Source organism: Mesoplodon mirus, assembly GCF_964341445.2.
Source record: "Mesoplodon mirus genome assembly, chromosome: 2".
NCBI lineage: Eukaryota > Metazoa > Chordata > Mammalia > Artiodactyla > Ziphiidae > Mesoplodon > Mesoplodon mirus.
Window position 1 is genome coordinate 176,760,135 of NC_138977.1, and position 22,060 is coordinate 176,782,194.

Sequence of the window (22,060 nt, forward strand, 5' to 3'; positions counted from 1 at the left end):
GTGGGACTTCCCTGGTGGCACAGTGGTTAGGAATCCGCCTGCCAATGCAGGGGACACAGGTTTGAGCCCTGGTCTGGGAAGATCCCACATGCCGCAGAGCAGCTAGGCCCGTGCACCACAACTACTGAGCCTGCGCTCTAGAGCCCGTGAGCCGGAACTACTGAGCCCACGTGCCACAACTACTGAAGCCCGCGGGCCCTGAGCCTGAGCTCTGCAACAAGAGAAGCCACCGCAGTGAGAAGCCCACACACCGCAACGGAAAGTAGCCCCTGCTCGCGCAATTAGAGAAAGCCCGCGTGCAGCAAACGAAGACCCAGTGCAGCCAAAAATAAATAAATATATAAATTTATTTAAAAAAAGAGGATGGTGGTGTGTATTCATCTTCTGATTTAAAGCAGATTCCCATTAAATGGACAGCACCAGAAGCTCTTAATTATAGGAGATACCATTCTGAGAGTGACGCATGGAGCTTTGGCGTCCTCCTCTAGGAGACCTTCAGCTTAGGGGTCTGTCCATACCCTTGATTGAAAGTCTTCATTATCTGTGCTTGTCCGAGGACTGTTTCTTCTCTTCCTTTCCTCCTGAACTGTCCCATTTCTCTTTCTTTTCTATCTTTCCTTTATCATGCCTGGACTCCTTTTTGCCACCAGAGGAGATTTTATCCATTTTTTCAGATTTAAATGAGTCACCGCCTTTTTCTTTGCCTGACGGTTTTGACTTATTCTTTTCCTTGTCTTTCTCATTTGGATAAGGAGACTCACACGGACTCTCACTTTTGTGTTTTGAAACCCCCATTGTTCCATGTTCCTCTTTCCGCCTCTTGGTTAATAAGTCTGGTGGCACTTCTCGGTCACTGTCTGAGTGATCCCTTTTCCGCTCTTTCCTGTCCTTTTCATCTTTTATTTCTCTTTCTCTGGATCTTTCCCTCAACTTGTCCAAATCTTTCTTGTCCATTTCTCTCTCCTTACTCTTGGACAGTGGTGGAGGAGTATGATTAATGTAGAGCTTTGCTGAAGATTCCTTGAGTTTGATGAGACTGTCCTGTAGAAAATGAATGGAGATGACAGGTGAGCTGGCATAGCTCTCAGAACCCAGAGGAACTTTGGGAAGTACTGTTGAGCAATGTGATGGAGAAGGGTAGGTATCAATTTTGCGACGTTTTAGTTCCCTTTCAACCTCTGCAATATCTGATCGGGGAACAGGTGACTTCAAGGACCCAGAAGCTGGTGTCTTCTCTCCTCCTTTAACATTTTCCTTTAATTTCATTTCCTTTGCTATATCTCTTTCTCTGGATGGCTCCTTCTCTCTTTCCTTTTCTTGAGTCGACTTTGATTCTGCATTGGGGACAGTGGTCTTGAATTTCTCATCTTTAGCTTTTCCTTCCTTCTTGAATTTTTCTTTCTCTTTGTCAGACTTAGGTGTTCTTTCCTTCGTCTCTCTTGCTTTTTCATCTTTACTTGGCCGTTCTTCCTTTGGTTTTTCTTTACCATCTTTACCAAGTACTCGGGCCTCTGGAGTAGTAGCTGGAGTCTTTTCTTTTTTCTCTTTTTCTTTCTCTTTCCCTTTTTCTTTGCCATTTTCTTTAACAGCTTTGCTGTTAGAGCCACTATTTCCATTGCTTGAATTCCCTTTTGGTGTGGCATTAGAAGCTTTATTAACTGCTCTCACACTCCACTGAGATCTCTCCCTTGATTTATCAGTCTCATCGTTACTGCTTTCAACCGATTTAGGTGCACTTCCTGTTGACGATGAAGAAAGCCCACTACAAGGCCCATTTTGTATACTGGCAATTGCATTCCTCGGAGGGGGGTCTTTGTGATGAAACTCCTTTTCAGGTATCATGTATGACTTTCTACTTTTCAACTGCCCAGCGTAGCCCATAGCCAATGCATATAGATCTGGCCTCTTCTCTTTCTCCTCTTGGCAGATTTTATGCACTCTTCTTTCCAAAGCCTGACCCAGATTCAAAACTTTTGGGTACCAAGGAAGTATTTTTGTTAGCACAATCAAGATATTCCTGATGTGAGTACATTCGCCTGTTTCAAGGCAATGTACCGATGCCTTGGTTAGTTTGTAGTGCCATTTATGTACAACGTGTCGAAAATTTTCATAGTCTAATTGATCGGCTTTATTTCCACCATCAAAACCAGTTGCCCGTAATATAGTAAGAAATCCTGGATAATTTCCACATTCCTTTTCATATGTGGCTCTATCACTGTGCCACCTGGTCACAGTCTCTAACATGCAGCAAAGGAATCTTCCATATCGACTAGCTTCATTTTCAGTACAGCTTGCGACTGTGTAAATTATACCAGAGAAAACTCGATCATAGCAAAGAAGTGTGGAAAACTTTGGAGTTTTCTGTCGATGTACCAATTCAACAAAACGAGCACAGTAAACAGCATCAGTTGCTGAAAAAATGCATCGAGGAAATATACACAGCTGTAGAAATTTTGTGATGGTCTCATTTTTGGTAGATTTTGCTAAAAGCCAACTGTCCTTTTCCAGTTTCAGTCTCTGTAGCACTCGCTGTACATGTTCCATCTGCTTCTTTTCTTCTTCAAGAAGCTTGTCCTGAAGGGCAGTACATCGCTCCTTCTCTTTTTTCTTTTTATTTGGAGGCATTTCCTGATTGTCATCAATTGCTTTCATCTGGACTTTAAGTTTATTGACTTCCCGTTCATAGCTGGTATGTGGAACTGCAAGGTCATACATTGTCAGTGACCAGAATGTGGCATAGAACTGAGGGCTGATGTCATCCCAGACTTTGGAAACACATAAGGAAACCACTGCTTCATGCACAGGAGCCATCACCATTTCACATGATGTAATGTACTTGTGAACTTTATGTTGCTGTTTATTTCCCTTCCCTGATTTTTTAAGTTCATCATACTTGGACGAAATACGGTGTGCATACATTGGCCTAGACAGGAAAAATGCTGCATCATGGGGTGTGTGAAATTCATTACAGAGCACATCCATTGAAGGCACTCGCTTTATATAATCCTCTGTGCTTAGATTAGACGCTAAAAAGCCACCAAACTGTACCAGGGTATCATGACACTGATCATAGAGCTTTCCCACAAGTTTCAAATGTTTCTCTCCACCTTCCTGAAAGATTACCCCATTCCTCTGCTGAGCCATAAGCACATAGAGAGGAAGAGCAAGATCATGGTCTAATAGTGCATCCTTTAATCTCTGGGAGGATTTTTTAGTGTTTCTTATCTGGCCAAAGTAACCACCCTCAGCTTTTAGTTGCTCTCCACCAGTCATGGCCTCTAGTTGCTCCACTGTCATTTCTTCTGTAATTTCTATCCCTGCCATTTTCTGTACCACTTCTTTCAATATAAGCAGGTCACAACTTTTGCCTGCCTTTAGCTGATTAGCCACATATTGAAGAAGACCAGCAAGATCAATTGGATATTTACGAAAAACTGCACCACAGAAACTAGCCAGACTCTGAAGACAGCTTGAGATGGTTGTGTCGTCATGTTTCATTCTCTCCTTTTCTGGATTAGCTAAAGCTTCAATGATACAATAGGCCAAGACGTCATAATTCAGTGACGTGAGGTATTTCAATGAATCCACTACAGGCGTTATTAGGTTATCATACTTCTGTATTTGTGACAAGATATAATCAAACAAAATGGTTGGATTGCTGTGGCTCAACTTCCCAATTTGTCTTCCAGAGGGCTTCACATTTTCCTTGGTTAGACGCTTCATGATATATTTGGCTCTGTCTATTGTTTGAGCTTTAACTTTTACTAGAAGTGGATGACTGTTGTAAGTTTCATTCTTCCACTGGCCATACAGACGATATCTATGCTGGTATGGAAATGTTTTAAACATTCCCCACAGTTCCTCAGACATACAAGCATTGCAGCCCATCAAAGAAAGAGATGGAAGTAATACCTGGCCAGTAATGCTAAGCAAGCAGCTAAGGATAATTTCCGTCTTCTCTTTATCTTCTTGTTTGCTTCCGTCAGACTGAAACGCCTTCATAAATGACTTGCCTATCCGCACCACTTTTGCGAATAAAATGGGATCGTGAGAAAGGTGAGGACCAAGGTAACAGAACATATTGAAGACGTCTCTCCTCAAATCTTCAAAGCTCTCTGCTTGTTTTGGTGCTCTCTCGTTTTGCAAAGCATCAACAGGTGAGCCTTTAGCACCTTTAGGAACGCCAACTCTTCGGTAGAGAGGCTCAATAGTTATATGAATAAGCTTGCAAATAGCAAGGGCTATTAGTTTATGTGAAGCTGCATAGTATGGAGGCATCTGATCCATAATGTTCTGTGCATGCTGCCAATCACCAATCTTTAACAAGGCTTCCAACAAACCAAGTTTTTGGTTGTCAGGTGGCTTCTCCACTTTCTCCTCTTCTTTTTCCTTTTCTTTCTCTCGTTGGTCAATTTTATCGGAAGACAGTACAACCATTGTAAGTTTTCTAACAATCTGCTTAGCTGCTACAATTTCTCGCTTGTGTTCATCCATAATGCAATCATCAGCTGGAAGAAGATGTACATAAAGATCATCGAAATCAATAAGGTTAAATTGTAGAAGTACTGCTGCAACTCTGTACAAAGATGAAGGAGTCTCTCCATTTGGTTCCTGGTAAAACTTGAATTTGAACCCAAGAATATGACACAGTGTTTGCGGTTCACACATACTCATGTAAGAGTCTAATAAAGATATAAAGAAGTCATCGTGTTCTGGCCTGCATTCAAACACTTCTAAAATGACATCCAGAACTCTATTGGGATCCAGATTAAAGCATCCTATTAAAGATGTGATATTTTCTGAGATCAAATCACTAGAAATATTTCCAGATAGATCTTGCCCCAATTCAGCAATCAGCCTGGCATAACCTTCATTTTCTTCTCTTAACAAATTAAATTTTTGCTGCTTATAAAAGAGTTTTGTCTTGATTTTCACTGACTTTTGATTGAATTGCTGTGATTGTTTGATAAGCCCTAACGATTCCAGTGTTTCTGGATCCAAGCGTTCCTTTAGAACTGTGTCTGAAACGAAATACAAACATGCTAATACCAACTGTGTAAAACAGTCTCTCTTGCTTTTTTCTTCTAGACAATTTGTCTCAGTATCTAATATGCAGAATACGTCAGCAAGAAGGGAGGGCATATCCTCACAAAATTCACTAATGTCGTTAAGAACATTAGATGCCTGTTCATGCTTTAGATTTCCTTTAACGACATGGTATGATAACTCATAAAGAGCTTGCTGGAAATCTCTATAAGTTGAACTATCATGGCTTTTATGTTCACTGAGGATCCGGCATAAATGCAAAAATTCACCTCTCCCTGATTTCTCCCAGTTCTTTATCCACTCTGCGGGAAGCACGACAGCTGCGTCCGCCATCTTCCCCTCACTAGGAGCAAAAACCCGATGTGCAGCAGGCGAGCGAGGGGTCGAAGGGGAGCACCGCCCACGGGAATGCCGGGAGCCGCGTCTGTGTGCTCATAATTAGCTGCGTGACGTTGGGCGAGTCTGCTCATCTCTCCAAGACTCTGCCCTTACCTGTAAAATGTAGAAAACACCACCCCCTCTCAGGGCTGTTGTAGAATGCAGTGAAATGTATAGGAAATGTATAGGAAGATGCTTAGCACTGCCCCTGGCACTTGGTAAATTGTGGTGGCTGCCTTGTCCAGGCTGGATAGCCCTTGATTATCAAGTCCTGAATTCATGGCCTTCTTTTTCCCTGGCTGGAAAGTTTATAACTACAACTTTAATTTCATTAATAGATATAGGACTTTTCAAGTTATCTGTTTCTTCCTGAGTGAGCTTTGGTAGTTTGTATCTTTGAAGGCATTTGTCCATTTCACCCCAGAGTTGGAATGTTCCAGTCTCTGGCATAAAGTTCAAGTGAAAGTAGGCCTGAGGCTCATCTGAGAAACAGCCATGAATCCACCTGGCCAAGGTGGAGCACCTTAAATTCAGTTAGAGACTCACCATGTGACACTGGAATAAGGAGACTGGACCAGAGGAGGGGCTCCTAACCATTTCCGATTACAGCCCCCTCCAGGTGAGGAAAACGATGTCCCTCTCCTGGAGAAGGATATCACCACACAAAAATATGCATGTACTTTCAGAAGGTGTCAGGCCCCCTGAGGCTGGTCTGAGGATCCCTTAGTGCCCCCAAGGTTAAGAAAAGTGATAGCTGATGGTCAGTATAGGTCAGTATATGGTCAGTATAGGGATAGGGGATTTAAAAAAATGGTTATTATGGGATTACATGAAATCATGTGTGTGAAACTTTTGAAAATTGTAAAATACTATAGAATTTAAAAAATAAAAAGAGAATCAAAAAAACTTTTTATTTTATAATAATTTTAGATTTACAGAAGAGCTTCAAAGACAGCGTGATTTACCTCTCCCAGTGTCGACATCTCACATACCAACAGTACATTGTCAAAGTTAAGAAATGAACATTGGTACATTACCATTAACTAAGTTCTGGACTTTATTTGGATCTTGCCAGTTACTCCACTAATGCCCTCTCTCTGCTCCATGAGGCCATCCAGTTTACCTCATTCATTTCATTGTCGTGTCTCCTTAGTCTCTTGTAATTTGTGATATTATTCAGTCTTCCTTGTCTTTCATGGTTCAGATACTTTGGTGAGTGGTGGTCAGGAATTTTCAGTTGAGGTTTGTCTGAGGTTTTCTCATGAATCCACTGGGGTTATGCATTTGGGGGAAGCACACCGCAGAGATGAAGTGACCTGCTCATCACATCTAATTCGGGGTACACGATATCAATGTGACTTTTTCCTGGTGATGTTATCATTGATCACCTGGGTTAGGTGATGTCTGTCAGTTTTCTCCACTAGAGCATACTTTCCTCCTCTTTCCATATTGTATCTGTTAGAAGCAAGTCAGTAAGTCCTGCCCACAGGTCCCAGGATAACTGCCATGCTTTCCCATGACCCGCCTCCCTTGCCACTCTTGAGAGTGAGATATGGGAATGTAGAGTTCCTTCTCCTTCCCCTGAACGTGCCTCTATCTGGATAGGATGTGCACAACTGAGGCCGCCATTTAACGACCAAGGGGGCCAACATCCTGAAGACAATGCCCACACGTCAGGGATAGCAGTGCAGAAGGATGGACAGAACATGGGCTCCTGATGATGTTGTCAATCTGTGAACAAATATTTAATGAACAAATGAACATAATGGGAAGAGCTCTCTAGTTTTTGCCCAGCTATTTCACAAACGTTTCGAGGGGGCTCATAAGGAAGAAACCTAATAACATTCTGTGCCAGTGATTTTCCCTCCCACGGACTTGCTGTTAAGTGGGATGATACATTTTCTTGTATAAGATGGTTAGAGTTGGGTTTCTTCTTGCTTATAGCAGAAAGAAAACGGATACTCTACCCTTTTAGAAAAATCCTCCTGCAAACAAGCAACCTTTTTGAAATACCTCTCTGGAGACTCTTACAGAGATGTCCTTTAAACACGGCTGATGTTTTTATCTGAGAGAGAAAGTGTGTGTGTACTTGTGTGTAAAGGCAGCAGGACATAGAGTGTTGAGCAGAAGAGCAACCAGCTAAGAGAAGCAGGTGGGAGAAAAAGCTCAACCGAAGGCATCGAGTGCTTACCGTTCCCACAAGAGGGATAAAGGAGAGGAGAGGACAGTTTTCACTCAGTGGGTATTGCATGCCAGGCAATAGGAGCTCTAAATACATGATTTTATCGACTCCCCATGATGGGCTTAGAGATTTAAAGTGGCTTAAAATCTGACTCCAAAGTCCTGCCACTTTCCTTTACCACCCCAATCCAATCCTTAGACAAGATCTCTAGAAATGTCCCCAGTCCCTCCACTTTTCTCCATCTCCGGCGTTACCACCCTGATCCAAGCCCCATCATCCATTTCCCGGTCTGCGGCATCTCGCACCTAACTGGTGTCTCAACTGCCAACCTCACTCCTCCTCCCTATGGTCTGTTGTCTGCACTGTCTATTGGTCGCTCCTCTCTCCAGAATGATTCAAGGACATCTCAGTGTGCGAATCCAAACTCTTTCCTGTGGTCCCTTCGGATTTCCACGATCTGGTCCTGCTTGTCTCTGCAGCCTCATCTTGTACATTTTTCACTCCACTCACCGAGCTCCAGCTTCCTTGGCTTTCTTACTGTTCTTCCAGGTACTTCCGAACTTAGGGCCTTTGCCCATTTGTCCTCTTTGCCTGGAATGCAACATCATCCACCATTTCTTGGCATGGCTGATGTTTTTCAACCTGCAGGTCCTGACACAGGAAGCTTTCACTGAGCACACCAGGGTAGCTCCTCTCTGTGTGTCACCCAGGGTACTCCCTTTATTACCTTCATCTCAACTTGAATTATTTTTATTTCTCAGCTACTCTCCTTAACTGACTCCCCTGTTTAGAATGTTGGCTCCATGAAGGCTAGGACCTTCTCACCGCTGTGCCGCCAGCACTCAGAACCATGTTTAGCACATGGTAGGTGCTCCATAAATACTTAATGAACAAATGAACATAATTGGAAGAGCTCTCTATTTATTGCCCAGCTATTCCACAAAGGTTTCGAGGTGGCTCATAAAGAAGAAACCTAGTAACACAGAAAAATGTAAATGAACACCGAGAACATCAGAAATAGGGAGAGTGTAAATTAAATTACAAGAGCAACACCAGATACTTAAACCAATGCAATTCTTAAAAATGAGCCTAATCTTGGCTACGGGTTCCCTTTGTAAATAGTTCAATAAAGCCCTTTGTAAACGGCAAGGGGTTCTAGACATGGACTTCCTGCCCACCCAGCCTCACCTGACTGAATCAGAACGGTCACTTACCTGAACTGGGCCAAACTCTCTCACACTTGGACCAAGAGATACAGAGAAGGATTTGGACAGGGGGTGATATGTTCTGGAACTATGAAAAGAACAAGCCTTGGGCCATGGGCAAGGAGATGGAGCAGCTGGAAAAGCAAGCGTGGGAAGAGGAGCAGGAGTCCAGCATGGCCATGCGGAGATGGAGCAGCGGAAGAGCTCATGCAGCTTCAGAGAAGACGGTGGCAGCTGTAGCTGTCTGCTGACTCCCCAGTTCCCATGAGGCCATCTGAATTTCCCCAGTTAGATCAGCAGGACTCTGCTGGGTCCTTCTGACAAATCTTTTTCTTGAGCTTCTAAGTCTCTGTTTTTGGTCATCATGTGGTGCTGAGGCCAGGATTGATTGATAAGAGACGATAACACTGAGTCACACTAGGCTAGATTGTGCTGCAGTAACAAACATCCCCCCAGACTGAGTGGCTTACAAAGCAAAGACCTATTTACCACTTCTGCTACATATCCATCAAAGGTTGACTGCTGTTCTGCTGCAAAAAATCTTCACTCTGGGACCCAGACTGATGGAATAGCCTGTAGTACCAGTCACTGTGACCATCTCCTGCCTTCACAATCCAGCTGGGACCTTACATCCATGAGAAGTAGGACCTGTGAATGTTTTGTCTCCTTAAGTATTGGCACAAATGTCAACATTTCCGATTTGAGACCCACACCCCCAGAAGAGGCCACTGGGTCATTTGCTAATTCCCCGTTCTTCTTAGTTTTCTGACTTGGTGCTGTGGCCAGGTGTTGCCTCGGGGTTCAGCTCTGGACCCAGGCTGTCCCACCCTAGCCCACCACCCGTCCTAACTAACCAGCAATGGCGAAGCAGGTGGCCCCAAGGGAAGAAGAACCGTGGGAAGTGTTGAATCCTGACTCTACCGCTTATTAGCAGGGTGGCTCTGGGCTACTTGCTCAGCTTCTCTGAGGCTCTGTTCTCTCGTAAAATGGGAGGGATAATAGTGGATAGGATGGTGGTAGGGCGTAACTGGTTTTCAAGGGTTTCACACACTTAGTGCTGTATACATGGTATTGTGGTTACTGTTCTCTTGAAATACGTCAGTAAGTTTGGGGAACTCGAACCAGTGCCTGCAGCAGCTCCCCACTCCAGCCCACCCCAGAGACTGTGGTCCCTGCAGAAGAAGAGACTTTGGCCTCACCGTGCTCCTGACCTTCCACTGCTCTTCCTTTTGCAGAGGCCCTGAGGCAGGAGCTGGCGGAGCAGCGGGCTGCCTGCTCTGAGCACCAGAAGGACTTGGAAGCGCTGCAGGCTGAGCTGAGGGCCCCGGGCAGTGTGGGCAGGCCACAGGCCATCAGCCAGTGTCCAGGGGACAGCAAGGACCGTGCCGGCACTGCAGAGGTCAGCACCCCTGCCCTGCCCATGCCACACCCTTCTTGGAGCAGTGTCAGGGAGAGGCTCTGGGTGCTCGGTCACCCCCTGTCTGAAGGGGGGAAGAACCTCTCTTTCCACAGGCCTGGGGGACACTTGATGAGCCTGCAGGCTCCCATCTTTGGAAAGGAAAAACAAGCTTTAAGTGCAGCGTGTTATTTTAAATGCACATGCAGTGGGATCTCAGGGTGCTGGTGCCAGACAGGGTCCGTCCTGTAGACGGGCAGAGAGTTTCTCAGAACACCTCCCCAGACAGACTCCCCGTCTAGACCTCCCTGTTCCTGTGAGGACAGGTGAGCTTGTCACCAGAGGTCAGTGCTGAGTCTCCTTGAACTTTCTGGTCAGACTCGGCCCATCATCCCCCTCCTTGCCCTCCATAATTCCTACCTTGCTGGGTAGCACAGGGACCTCCTAACAACCCAGGCATCTCTCCCCAGCCCACCACATACGGCTTCAGGTATTCATCTAAAGTGCATCTGTGTAAAGCCTTCAGTGGCTCCCGACTGCTGTGAGAATAAGCTCCCAGTGGTCAGTCTGGCATTGAAAAGCCTTTACCCACTGGCTGCATATCCCTCTCTGCTCTAAATGCAGGCTCTGCATCCTGCCTCACTGCCTTTGCATGTGCCCTGGCCCCTGCCTGGGACCCCTTCCTCCCTCTTCAGTGCCCAGTCAGTCCCTCCGTGCTACGGGCCTCCCCTCCACACCCGTGACCTCTCTACCCTCTGAGCTCCTGGAGCACTTCCTGTTGCTATAGCTCAGCTGGCACCCACCTCTACTGCCTGTCCTGTTGGAGAACCACCACTTCATGGATTCCCTTGTTTCCTCGCCTGGACTAGGCATCCTTTGAGAACAAGCCATGTCTGCTTCATCTCATCCCCCTGCCCCACCCCCAGTGCTCGGCACACAGCTCTGCACACAGTAGAGTCTCCACCAGGGTGTGCAGACGACCACGACTGGTTGGTGTCCCAGCCCTGCTCAAGACCGCAGGAACATGGGGATGGTTCATTCCAGATTTTGCTGGTACTGAGAACCTGAAGACAATTTCTGTGCTTAATGAGAATCATTAACAAATGATGTATCACGATGAGTTCAGCTCAGTTGGTAAAGTCTAGCAGAGGGAAAACAGAATATGATCCATTAAATGTTCTAGGCTGGTGGGGGCCACCTGGACCTGTGGAAGGAGCTAGGGGAAGTGTGGGATGGTGACAGCTGGTGGCTGGAGGGCCCAATATTGGGCCCTCTGCAATGAATGACAGGCTTGCCTGAGGGCTACGGAGAGAGACCCGGGCTGGGTAGATGAGACGGTACCTGGTCATCCACACCCAATCCTCACCTACACCTCACTGGAGGGAAGCCCTGAACCCTCCGGGAGGAACAGCAAGGCCCTGGGTGATGTCCCCCACAGAGAAGAAGTATATCCACAAGAAGGAACAGCCCCAGGCAGCAGGAGTGAAAGGGGGGTGCAACGTCAGGATGCATTCCCAGCGTGGCCACCACTGCAGGTAAGTGGTGTTGCATCCACTGGGATCTTCTGAGGAGCCCCATGAAAGAATTCTCAAATCTGTCGCAGCCAAGTACAGAGGGGGATGCACTTATCCAGCAGCTTCTCCCTCCCACCAGTCAAGGGTGGCCCCACAGGACTTTAACCCCACAGGCTCTTCAGGTCATGCAGGTGTGAGTGCCGGGTGGTGCCCATGGGCATCCCACACTATGCAAACCCCAGGGCTGGAACCAAGAGGTACAGGGCCTGGGCCGCACACGCTCCCTGTGCAATGCTGTTCAGTCTTTGGAAGGAACAGATGCACAAACCTTCAGGCCCGTTTGCATGGACTTGAAAACTGCTACATTCACTAATCGGGGATGAACGCTGACCCCATTTAATGGTGGATATCAGTCTTTGTATTTCTGTCTGAACCATTGACATTCAAGCATCATTTCGCAGCAAGCATTCATTTGGCACCTGCTGAATCCCAGCCACTGTGCTAGGTGCTATAGGATTGGGAAGATGAAGAGGAGATGGCTCCTTCCCGGAACAGCTGCTGGTCTGGTGGAGGAAACCAGCATTTCAACAAATCAGTGCACTTCCTTATAACCTCTACACGGAGAGGATCTAGCTCTCAGAGAAGAGAAAGCTTGTCGCCTCTCCCCTGAGGGGTCGAGAAGGCATCACCAAGGCAGGAATGGTTGGGTGTGGAAGGCACCCTAGGTAAAGAGACGGGCAAGGGCAAGTGCGGGGCAGTGGATTACAACTGTGGTGGCCTTAGAGTCACCTGGGAGCCTTTTTCAAAAGACACAGGGCTGGGACGTACCCAGACCCGCTGTATCAGAATCCTGTGAGGTGATGTGACATTGTTATCGTTCAGCAAATATTCACTCTCCCCTTCCCCTGCCCTGTGTGGTTTCGCCCCAAGTTCCCATGTTGAAGCCCTAACCACCAATAGGATGGAATTTGGGAATGAGATCTTTGGGGGGTAATTAGTGAATTAGTGTCGTAACAAGAAGAGACTCAGAGACATCCTACCCCCCTTCCCCCCCACCCCCCCACTCCACACATGTGCAGTGTTGGGCTTGTTTTCATTTAAGCCACATTCTTGGCTCACCAGCATTATTAGACTTTTTGAGGGCCACATTTGGCCAACTCTCAAAGCAGGAAACTTTAAGAGACTAGACGTGAGCTCCTGAATCAGGAGCCCGATTTGGGTTCCAGGCTGGGTCTTTGCCGCGGCACATCTCTGGCCCTTGTCTGCCACTGCGCCTCCTGCAAACGGCTCTTCTGGCTGCTTTCTCCCTAGGAGGGGGCCGGTCCGGGCCAGGCGGGCTCCCCGACGGGCAAGGGCGCCGGCGAGCAGGAGCCGAGAGAGCGGTGCGGCCTCTGGGAGGACAACTCGCAGCTCAAGGAAACAGTGCGGCGGCTGCAGGCCGAGGTGGAACAGCACCGGCAGGAGGCGCTGCAGCTCCGCCACCAGCGCAGGTAGCTCTGCGGGTCGGGGCTTCTCTCCTCTGCCCCTTGGTGAGCCTCTGGGATCTAAGATTGGGTTGCACCCTCAGCATCTTCCCAAAGAAAGGACTCCCTAGTACGCCAGCACTCCACTGATGTTACTCCTTTGACCCATGGAAAGGATCAGTGGTCTAGGAATTCTAGATCTCATTAGCCCTGAAATGGGGGGAGGGGTACCCTATTTCCCTACAGATCAGGGAATTTATGGAATCAAACTTAACGATGCCAAAAGTATCCTCAAAATTAGCCTTAGGGAGTCAGTGCAGTGGAATAGTTAAGACAGTTCTGTGTGCTCTTTTTTTTTTTTTTTTTTTTCAAATTTTAATCTAAGGCTTAACGCATTACACTTTATTGATGAAAATACTACATTCACATAATTCATAAAACCAGAGCTAGAAGGGCCTTAGAAAATAATCACACTTGCATGGTATGCTGACAAATAAGTTACATATCGTTTCTGTACAGTATTCTCTTCACACCATGTATAATCTTGACATTACCAATTATAATTATAGATACATTAATGTTGAACTTACAGTTTTAATCCTTACAAATCATTGTTCCTGTTCATCACTGATGAATGGATAAACAAAATGTGGTACACATCCATACAATGGAATGGTATTCAGTTATAAAAAGAAATCGAGTTCTGATACATGCTACAACATGGATGAACCTTGAAAACATGATGCTAAGTGAAAGAAGCCACATATAACCAAAGGCCACATATTTCATGATTCCATTTTTATGAAATGTCCAAAACAGGCAAATCCACAGAGACAGAAAATATATTAGTTGTTGCCAGAGGCTGCAGGAAGGAGAGAGTTGGGGGTGACTGCTAACAGATGCAGGCTCTCTTCTGAGGGTGATGGAGATGTTCTGGAATTACTGGTGATGGTCACAACACAGGGATATACTAAGAACCAGTTTTAAATGGCATATTTTATGCGAATTTCATCTCAATTTTTTTAACTACAGAAACAGTCAATGTTCCAATAAAGAGAATCATGGTATCAGCATGATCACAATTAGAATAAAAAAGGCATAACATGAAAATGTCACAATTACTGGGCAAGGGAAATTCTGATGACACATTTAAGGGCACATTAAAGGATAAAACTGCTATTGCTGTTAAAACATGTGAAGGTGATCCTTCCCAGAAACTGAAATTAAAATTTTTACAAGAAGCCAAAATCCTCAAGCAATATAATCATCCCAGTACTGTCAAATTTATCAAAGTTCGCACACAAATACAGCCTATCTACATGATTAAGGAACTGGTTCCAGGAGGCGATTTCCTCTCCTTTCTGAGAAAGAAGGACGAGCTAAAACAGTTAGTGAAATTTTCATTAGCTGCTGCTTCTGGATGGCAAATCTCGAGTAAACATTGTATACACAGGAACCTTGCTGCAAGAAACTGCCTGGAGGTGAAAATAAGGTTCTGAAAATCAGTGACTTTGGAATGTCTCGTCAAGAGGATGGTGGTGTGGGACTTCCCTGGTGGCACAGTGGTTAGGAATCCGCCTGCCAATGCAGGGGACACAGGTTTGAGCCCTGGTCTGGGAAGATCCCACATGCCGCAGAGCAGCTAGGCCCGTGCACCACAACTACTGAGCCTGCGCTCTAGAGCCCGTGAGCCGGAACTACTGAGCCCACGTGCCACAACTACTGAAGCCCGCGGGCCCTGAGCCTGAGCTCTGCAACAAGAGAAGCCACCGCAGTGAGAAGCCCACACACCGCAACGGAAAGTAGCCCCTGCTCGCGCAATTAGAGAAAGCCCGCGTGCAGCAAACGAAGACCCAGTGCAGCCAAAAATAAATAAATATATAAATTTATTTAAAAAAAGAGGATGGTGGTGTGTATTCATCTTCTGATTTAAAGCAGATTCCCATTAAATGGACAGCACCAGAAGCTCTTAATTATAGGAGATACCATTCTGAGAGTGACGCATGGAGCTTTGGCGTCCTCCTCTAGGAGACCTTCAGCTTAGGGGTCTGTCCATACCCTTGATTGAAAGTCTTCATTATCTGTGCTTGTCCGAGGACTGTTTCTTCTCTTCCTTTCCTCCTGAACTGTCCCATTTCTCTTTCTTTTCTATCTTTCCTTTATCATGCCTGGACTCCTTTTTGCCACCAGAGGAGATTTTATCCATTTTTTCAGATTTAAATGAGTCACCGCCTTTTTCTTTGCCTGACGGTTTTGACTTATTCTTTTCCTTGTCTTTCTCATTTGGATAAGGAGACTCACACGGACTCTCACTTTTGTGTTTTGAAACCCCCATTGTTCCATGTTCCTCTTTCCGCCTCTTGGTTAATAAGTCTGGTGGCACTTCTCGGTCACTGTCTGAGTGATCCCTTTTCCGCTCTTTCCTGTCCTTTTCATCTTTTATTTCTCTTTCTCTGGATCTTTCCCTCAACTTGTCCAAATCTTTCTTGTCCATTTCTCTCTCCTTACTCTTGGACAGTGGTGGAGGAGTATGATTAATGTAGAGCTTTGCTGAAGATTCCTTGAGTTTGATGAGACTGTCCTGTAGAAAATGAATGGAGATGACAGGTGAGCTGGCATAGCTCTCAGAACCCAGAGGAACTTTGGGAAGTACTGTTGAGCAATGTGATGGAGAAGGGTAGGTATCAATTTTGCGACGTTTTAGTTCCCTTTCAACCTCTGCAATATCTGATCGGGGAACAGGTGACTTCAAGGACCCAGAAGCTGGTGTCTTCTCTCCTCCTTTAACATTTTCCTTTAATTTCATTTCCTTTGCTATATCTCTTTCTCTGGATGGCTCCTTCTCTCTTTCCTTTTCTTGAGTCGACTTTGATTCTGCATTGGGGACAGTGGTCTTGAATTTCTCATCTTTAGCTTTTCCTTCCTTCTTGAATTTTTCTTTCTCTTTGTCAGACTTAGGTGTTCTTTCCTTCGTCTCTCTTGCTTTTTCATCTTTACTTGGCCGTTCTTCCTTTGGTTTTTCTTTACCATCTTTACCAAGTACTCGGGCCTCTGGAGTAGTAGCTGGAGTCTTTTCTTTTTTCTCTTTTTCTTTCTCTTTCCCTTTTTCTTTGCCATTTTCTTTAACAGCTTTGCTGTTAGAGCCACTATTTCCATTGCTTGAATTCCCTTTTGGTGTGGCATTAGAAGCTTTATTAACTGCTCTCACACTCCACTGAGATCTCTCCCTTGATTTATCAGTCTCATCGTTACTGCTTTCAACCGATTTAGGTGCACTTCCTGTTGACGATGAAGAAAGCCCACTACAAGGCCCATTTTGTATACTGGCAATTGCATTCCTCGGAGGGGGGTCTTTGTGATGAAACTCCTTTTCAGGTATCATGTATGACTTTCTACTTTTCAACTGCCCAGCGTAGCCCATAGCCAATGCATATAGATCTGGCCTCTTCTCTTTCTCCTCTTGGCAGATTTTATGCACTCTTCTTTCCAAAGCCTGACCCAGATTCAAAACTTTTGGGTACCAAGGAAGTATTTTTGTTAGCACAATCAAGATATTCCTGATGTGAGTACATTCGCCTGTTTCAAGGCAATGTACCGATGCCTTGGTTAGTTTGTAGTGCCATTTATGTACAACGTGTCGAAAATTTTCATAGTCTAATTGATCGGCTTTATTTCCACCATCAAAACCAGTTGCCCGTAATATAGTAAGAAATCCTGGATAATTTCCACATTCCTTTTCATATGTGGCTCTATCACTGTGCCACCTGGTCACAGTCTCTAACATGCAGCAAAGGAATCTTCCATATCGACTAGCTTCATTTTCAGTACAGCTTGCGACTGTGTAAATTATACCAGAGAAAACTCGATCATAGCAAAGAAGTGTGGAAAACTTTGGAGTTTTCTGTCGATGTACCAATTCAACAAAACGAGCACAGTAAACAGCATCAGTTGCTGAAAAAATGCATCGAGGAAATATACACAGCTGTAGAAATTTTGTGATGGTCTCATTTTTGGTAGATTTTGCTAAAAGCCAACTGTCCTTTTCCAGTTTCAGTCTCTGTAGCACTCGCTGTACATGTTCCATCTGCTTCTTTTCTTCTTCAAGAAGCTTGTCCTGAAGGGCAGTACATCGCTCCTTCTCTTTTTTCTTTTTATTTGGAGGCATTTCCTGATTGTCATCAATTGCTTTCATCTGGACTTTAAGTTTATTGACTTCCCGTTCATAGCTGGTATGTGGAACTGCAAGGTCATACATTGTCAGTGACCAGAATGTGGCATAGAACTGAGGGCTGATGTCATCCCAGACTTTGGAAACACATAAGGAAACCACTGCTTCATGCACAGGAGCCATCACCATTTCACATGATGTAATGTACTTGTGAACTTTATGTTGCTGTTTATTTCCCTTCCCTGATTTTTTAAGTTCATCATACTTGGACGAAATACGGTGTGCATACATTGGCCTAGACAGGAAAAATGCTGCATCATGGGGTGTGTGAAATTCATTACAGAGCACATCCATTGAAGGCACTCGCTTTATATAATCCTCTGTGCTTAGATTAGACGCTAAAAAGCCACCAAACTGTACCAGGGTATCATGACACTGATCATAGAGCTTTCCCACAAGTTTCAAATGTTTCTCTCCACCTTCCTGAAAGATTACCCCATTCCTCTGCTGAGCCATAAGCACATAGAGAGGAAGAGCAAGATCATGGTCTAATAGTGCATCCTTTAATCTCTGGGAGGATTTTTTAGTGTTTCTTATCTGGCCAAAGTAACCACCCTCAGCTTTTAGTTGCTCTCCACCAGTCATGGCCTCTAGTTGCTCCACTGTCATTTCTTCTGTAATTTCTATCCCTGCCATTTTCTGTACCACTTCTTTCAATATAAGCAGGTCACAACTTTTGCCTGCCTTTAGCTGATTAGCCACATATTGAAGAAGACCAGCAAGATCAATTGGATATTTACGAAAAACTGCACCACAGAAACTAGCCAGACTCTGAAGCCAGCTTGAGATGGTTGTGTCGTCATGTTTCATTCTCTCCTTTTCTGGATTAGCTAAAGCTTCAATGATACAATAGGCCAAGACGTCATAATTCAGTGACGTGAGGTATTTCAATGAATCCACTACAGGCGTTATTAGGTTATCATACTTCTGTATTTGTGACAAGATATAATCAAACAAAATGGTTGGATTGCTGTGGCTCAACTTCCCAATTTGTCTTCCAGAGGGCTTCACATTTTCCTTGGTTAGACGCTTCATGATATATTTGGCTCTGTCTATTGTTTGAGCTTTAACTTTTACTAGAAGTGGATGACTGTTGTAAGTTTCATTCTTCCACTGGCCATACAGACGATATCTATGCTGGTATGGAAATGTTTTAAACATTCCCCACAGTTCCTCAGACATACAAGCATTGCAGCCCATCAAAGAAAGAGATGGAAGTAATACCTGGCCAGTAATGCTAAGCAAGCAGCTAAGGATAATTTCCGTCTTCTCTTTATCTTCTTGTTTGCTTCCGTCAGACTGAAACGCCTTCATAAATGACTTGCCTATCCGCACCACTTTTGCGAATAAAATGGGATCGTGAGAAAGGTGAGGACCAAGGTAACAGAACATATTGAAGACGTCTCTCCTCAAATCTTCAAAGCTCTCTGCTTGTTTTGGTGCTCTCTCGTTTTGCAAAGCATCAACAGGTGAGCCTTTAGCACCTTTAGGAACGCCAACTCTTCGGTAGAGAGGCTCAATAGTTATATGAATAAGCTTGCAAATAGCAAGGGCTATTAGTTTATGTGAAGCTGCATAGTATGGAGGCATCTGATCCATAATGTTCTGTGCATGCTGCCAATCACCAATCTTTAACAAGGCTTCCAACAAACCAAGTTTTTGGTTGTCAGGTGGCTTCTCCACTTTCTCCTCTTCTTTTTCCTTTTCTTTCTCTCGTTGGTCAATTTTATCGGAAGACAGTACAACCATTGTAAGTTTTCTAACAATCTGCTTAGCTGCTACAATTTCTCGCTTGTGTTCATCCATAATGCAATCATCAGCTGGAAGAAGATGTACATAAAGATCATCGAAATCAATAAGGTTAAATTGTAGAAGTACTGCTGCAACTCTGTACAAAGATGAAGGAGTCTCTCCATTTGGTTCCTGGTAAAACTTGAATTTGAACCCAAGAATATGACACAGTGTTTGCGGTTCACACATACTCATGTAAGAGTCTAATAAAGATATAAAGAAGTCATCGTGTTCTGGCCTGCATTCAAACACTTCTAAAATGACATCCAGAACTCTATTGGGATCCAGATTAAAGCATCCTATTAAAGATGTGATATTTTCTGAGATCAAATCACTAGAAATATTTCCAGATAGATCTTGCCCCAATTCAGCAATCAGCCTGGCATAACCTTCATTTTCTTCTCTTAACAAATTAAATTTTTGCTGCTTATAAAAGAGTTTTGTCTTGATTTTCACTGACTTTTGATTGAATTGCTGTGATTGTTTGATAAGCCCTAACGATTCCAGTGTTTCTGGATCCAAGCGTTCCTTTAGAACTGTGTCTGAAACGAAATACAAACATGCTAATACCAACTGTGTAAAACAGTCTCTCTTGCTTTTTTCTTCTAGACAATTTGTCTCAGTATCTAATATGCAGAATACGTCAGCAAGAAGGGAGGGCATATCCTCACAAAATTCACTAATGTCGTTAAGAACATTAGATGCCTGTTCATGCTTTAGATTTCCTTTAACGACATGGTATGATAACTCATAAAGAGCTTGCTGGAAATCTCTATAAGTTGAACTATCATGGCTTTTATGTTCACTGAGGATCCGGCATAAATGCAAAAATTCACCTCTCCCTGATTTCTCCCAGTTCTTTATCCACTCTGCGGGAAGCACGACAGCTGCGTCCGCCATCTTCCCCTCACTAGGAGCAAAAACCCGATGTGCAGCAGGCGAGCGAGGGGTCGAAGGGGAGCACCGCCCACGGGAATGCCGGGAGCCGCGTCTGTGTGCTCATAATTAGCTGCGTGACGTTGGGCGAGTCTGCTCATCTCTCCAAGACTCTGCCCTTACCTGTAAAATGTAGAAAACACCACCCCCTCTCAGGGCTGTTGTAGAATGCAGTGAAATGTATAGGAAATGTATAGGAAGATGCTTAGCACTGCCCCTGGCACTTGGTAAATTGTGGTGGCTGCCTTGTCCAGGCTGGATAGCCCTTGATTATCAAGTCCTGAATTCATGGCCTTCTTTTTCCCTGGCTGGAAAGTTTATAACTACAACTTTAATTTCATTAATAGATATAGGACTTTTCAAGTTATCTGTTTCTTCCTGAGTGAGCTTTGGTAGTTTGTATCTTTGAAGGCATTTGTCCATTTCACCCCAGAGTTGGAATGTTCCAGTCTCTGGCATAAAGTTCAAGTGAAAGTAGGCCTGAGGCTCATCTGAGAAACAGCCATGAATCCACCTGGCCAAGGTGGAGCACCTTAAATTCAGTTAGAGACTCACCATGTGACACTGGAATAAGGAGACTGGACCAGAGGAGGGGCTCCTAACCATTTCCGATTACAGCCCCCTCCAGGTGAGGAAAACGATGTCCCTCTCCTGGAGAAGGATATCATCACACAAAAATATGCATGTACTTTCAGAAGGTGTCAGGCCCCCTGAGGCTGGTCTGAGGATCCCTTAGTGCCCCCAAGGTTAAGAAAAGTGATAGCTGATGGTCAGTATAGGTCAGTATATGGTCAGTATAGGGATAGGGGATTTAAAAAAATGGTTATTATGGGATTACATGAAATCATGTGTGTGAAACTTTTGAAAATTGTAAAATACTATAGAATTTAAAAAATAAAAAGAGAATCAAAAAAACTTTTTATTTTATAATAATTTTAGATTTACAGAAGAGCTTCAAAGACAGCGTGATTTACCTCTCCCAGTGTCGACATCTCACATACCAACAGTACATTGTCAAAGTTAAGAAATGAACATTGGTACATTACCATTAACTAAGTTCTGGACTTTATTTGGATCTTGCCAGTTACTCCACTAATGCCCTCTCTCTGCTCCATGAGGCCATCCAGTTTACCTCATTCATTTCATTGTCGTGTCTCCTTAGTCTCTTGTAATTTGTGATATTATTCAGTCTTCCTTGTCTTTCATGGTTCAGATACTTTGGTGAGTGGTGGTCAGGAATTTTCAGTTGAGGTTTGTCTGAGGTTTTCTCATGAATCCACTGGGGTTATGCATTTGGGGGAAGCACACCGCAGAGATGAAGTGACCTGCTCATCACATCTAATTCGGGGTACACGATATCAATGTGACTTTTTCCTGGTGATGTTATCATTGATCACCTGGGTTAGGTGATGTCTGTCAGTTTTCTCCACTAGAGCATACTTTCCTCCTCTTTCCATATTGTATCTGTTAGAAGCTAGTCAGTAAGTCCTGCCCACAGGTCCCAGGATAACTGCCATGCTTTCCCATGACCCGCCTCCCTTGCCACTCTTGAGAGTGAGATATGGGAATGTAGAGTTCCTTCTCCTTCCCCTGAACGTGCCTCTATCTGGATAGGATGTGCACAACTGAGGCCGCCATTTAACGACCAAGGGGGCCAACATCCTGAAGACAATGCCCACACGTCAGGGATAGCAGTGCAGAAGGATGGACAGAACATGGGCTCCTGATGATGTTGTCAATCTGTGAACAAATATTTAATGAACAAATGAACATAATGGGAAGAGCTCTCTAGTTTTTGCCCAGCTATTTCACAAACGTTTCGAGGGGGCTCATAAGGAAGAAACCTAATAACATTCTGTGCCAGTGATTTTCCCTCCCACGGACTTGCTGTTAAGTGGGATGATACATTTTCTTGTATAAG

The 22,060-nt window shown here is 44.6% G+C and overlaps 3 protein-coding genes across 3 annotated transcripts in view; 1 reads left to right on the forward strand and 2 right to left on the reverse strand.

The window, feature by feature from the left end:
• LOC309816189 (protein FAM184B-like) overlaps positions 1-22,060 on the forward strand; it is a gene marked incomplete at its 5' end in the record, with an annotated part of 185,957 nt that overhangs the window by 34,194 nt on the left and 129,703 nt on the right.
• LOC309791843 (THO complex subunit 2-like) lies at positions 236-5,574 on the reverse strand. Its single transcript, XM_082600982.1, has one exon. The coding sequence runs from the start codon at positions 5,377-5,379 to the stop codon at positions 538-540; it is 4,842 nt and encodes a 1,613-aa protein (XP_082457108.1). The 5' UTR covers positions 5,380-5,574; the 3' UTR covers positions 236-537.
• Positions 14,961-20,298, reverse strand: LOC309791778 (THO complex subunit 2-like). The gene has a single exon (XM_082600887.1). The coding sequence runs from the start codon at positions 20,101-20,103 to the stop codon at positions 15,262-15,264; it is 4,842 nt and encodes a 1,613-aa protein (XP_082457013.1). The 5' UTR covers positions 20,104-20,298; the 3' UTR covers positions 14,961-15,261.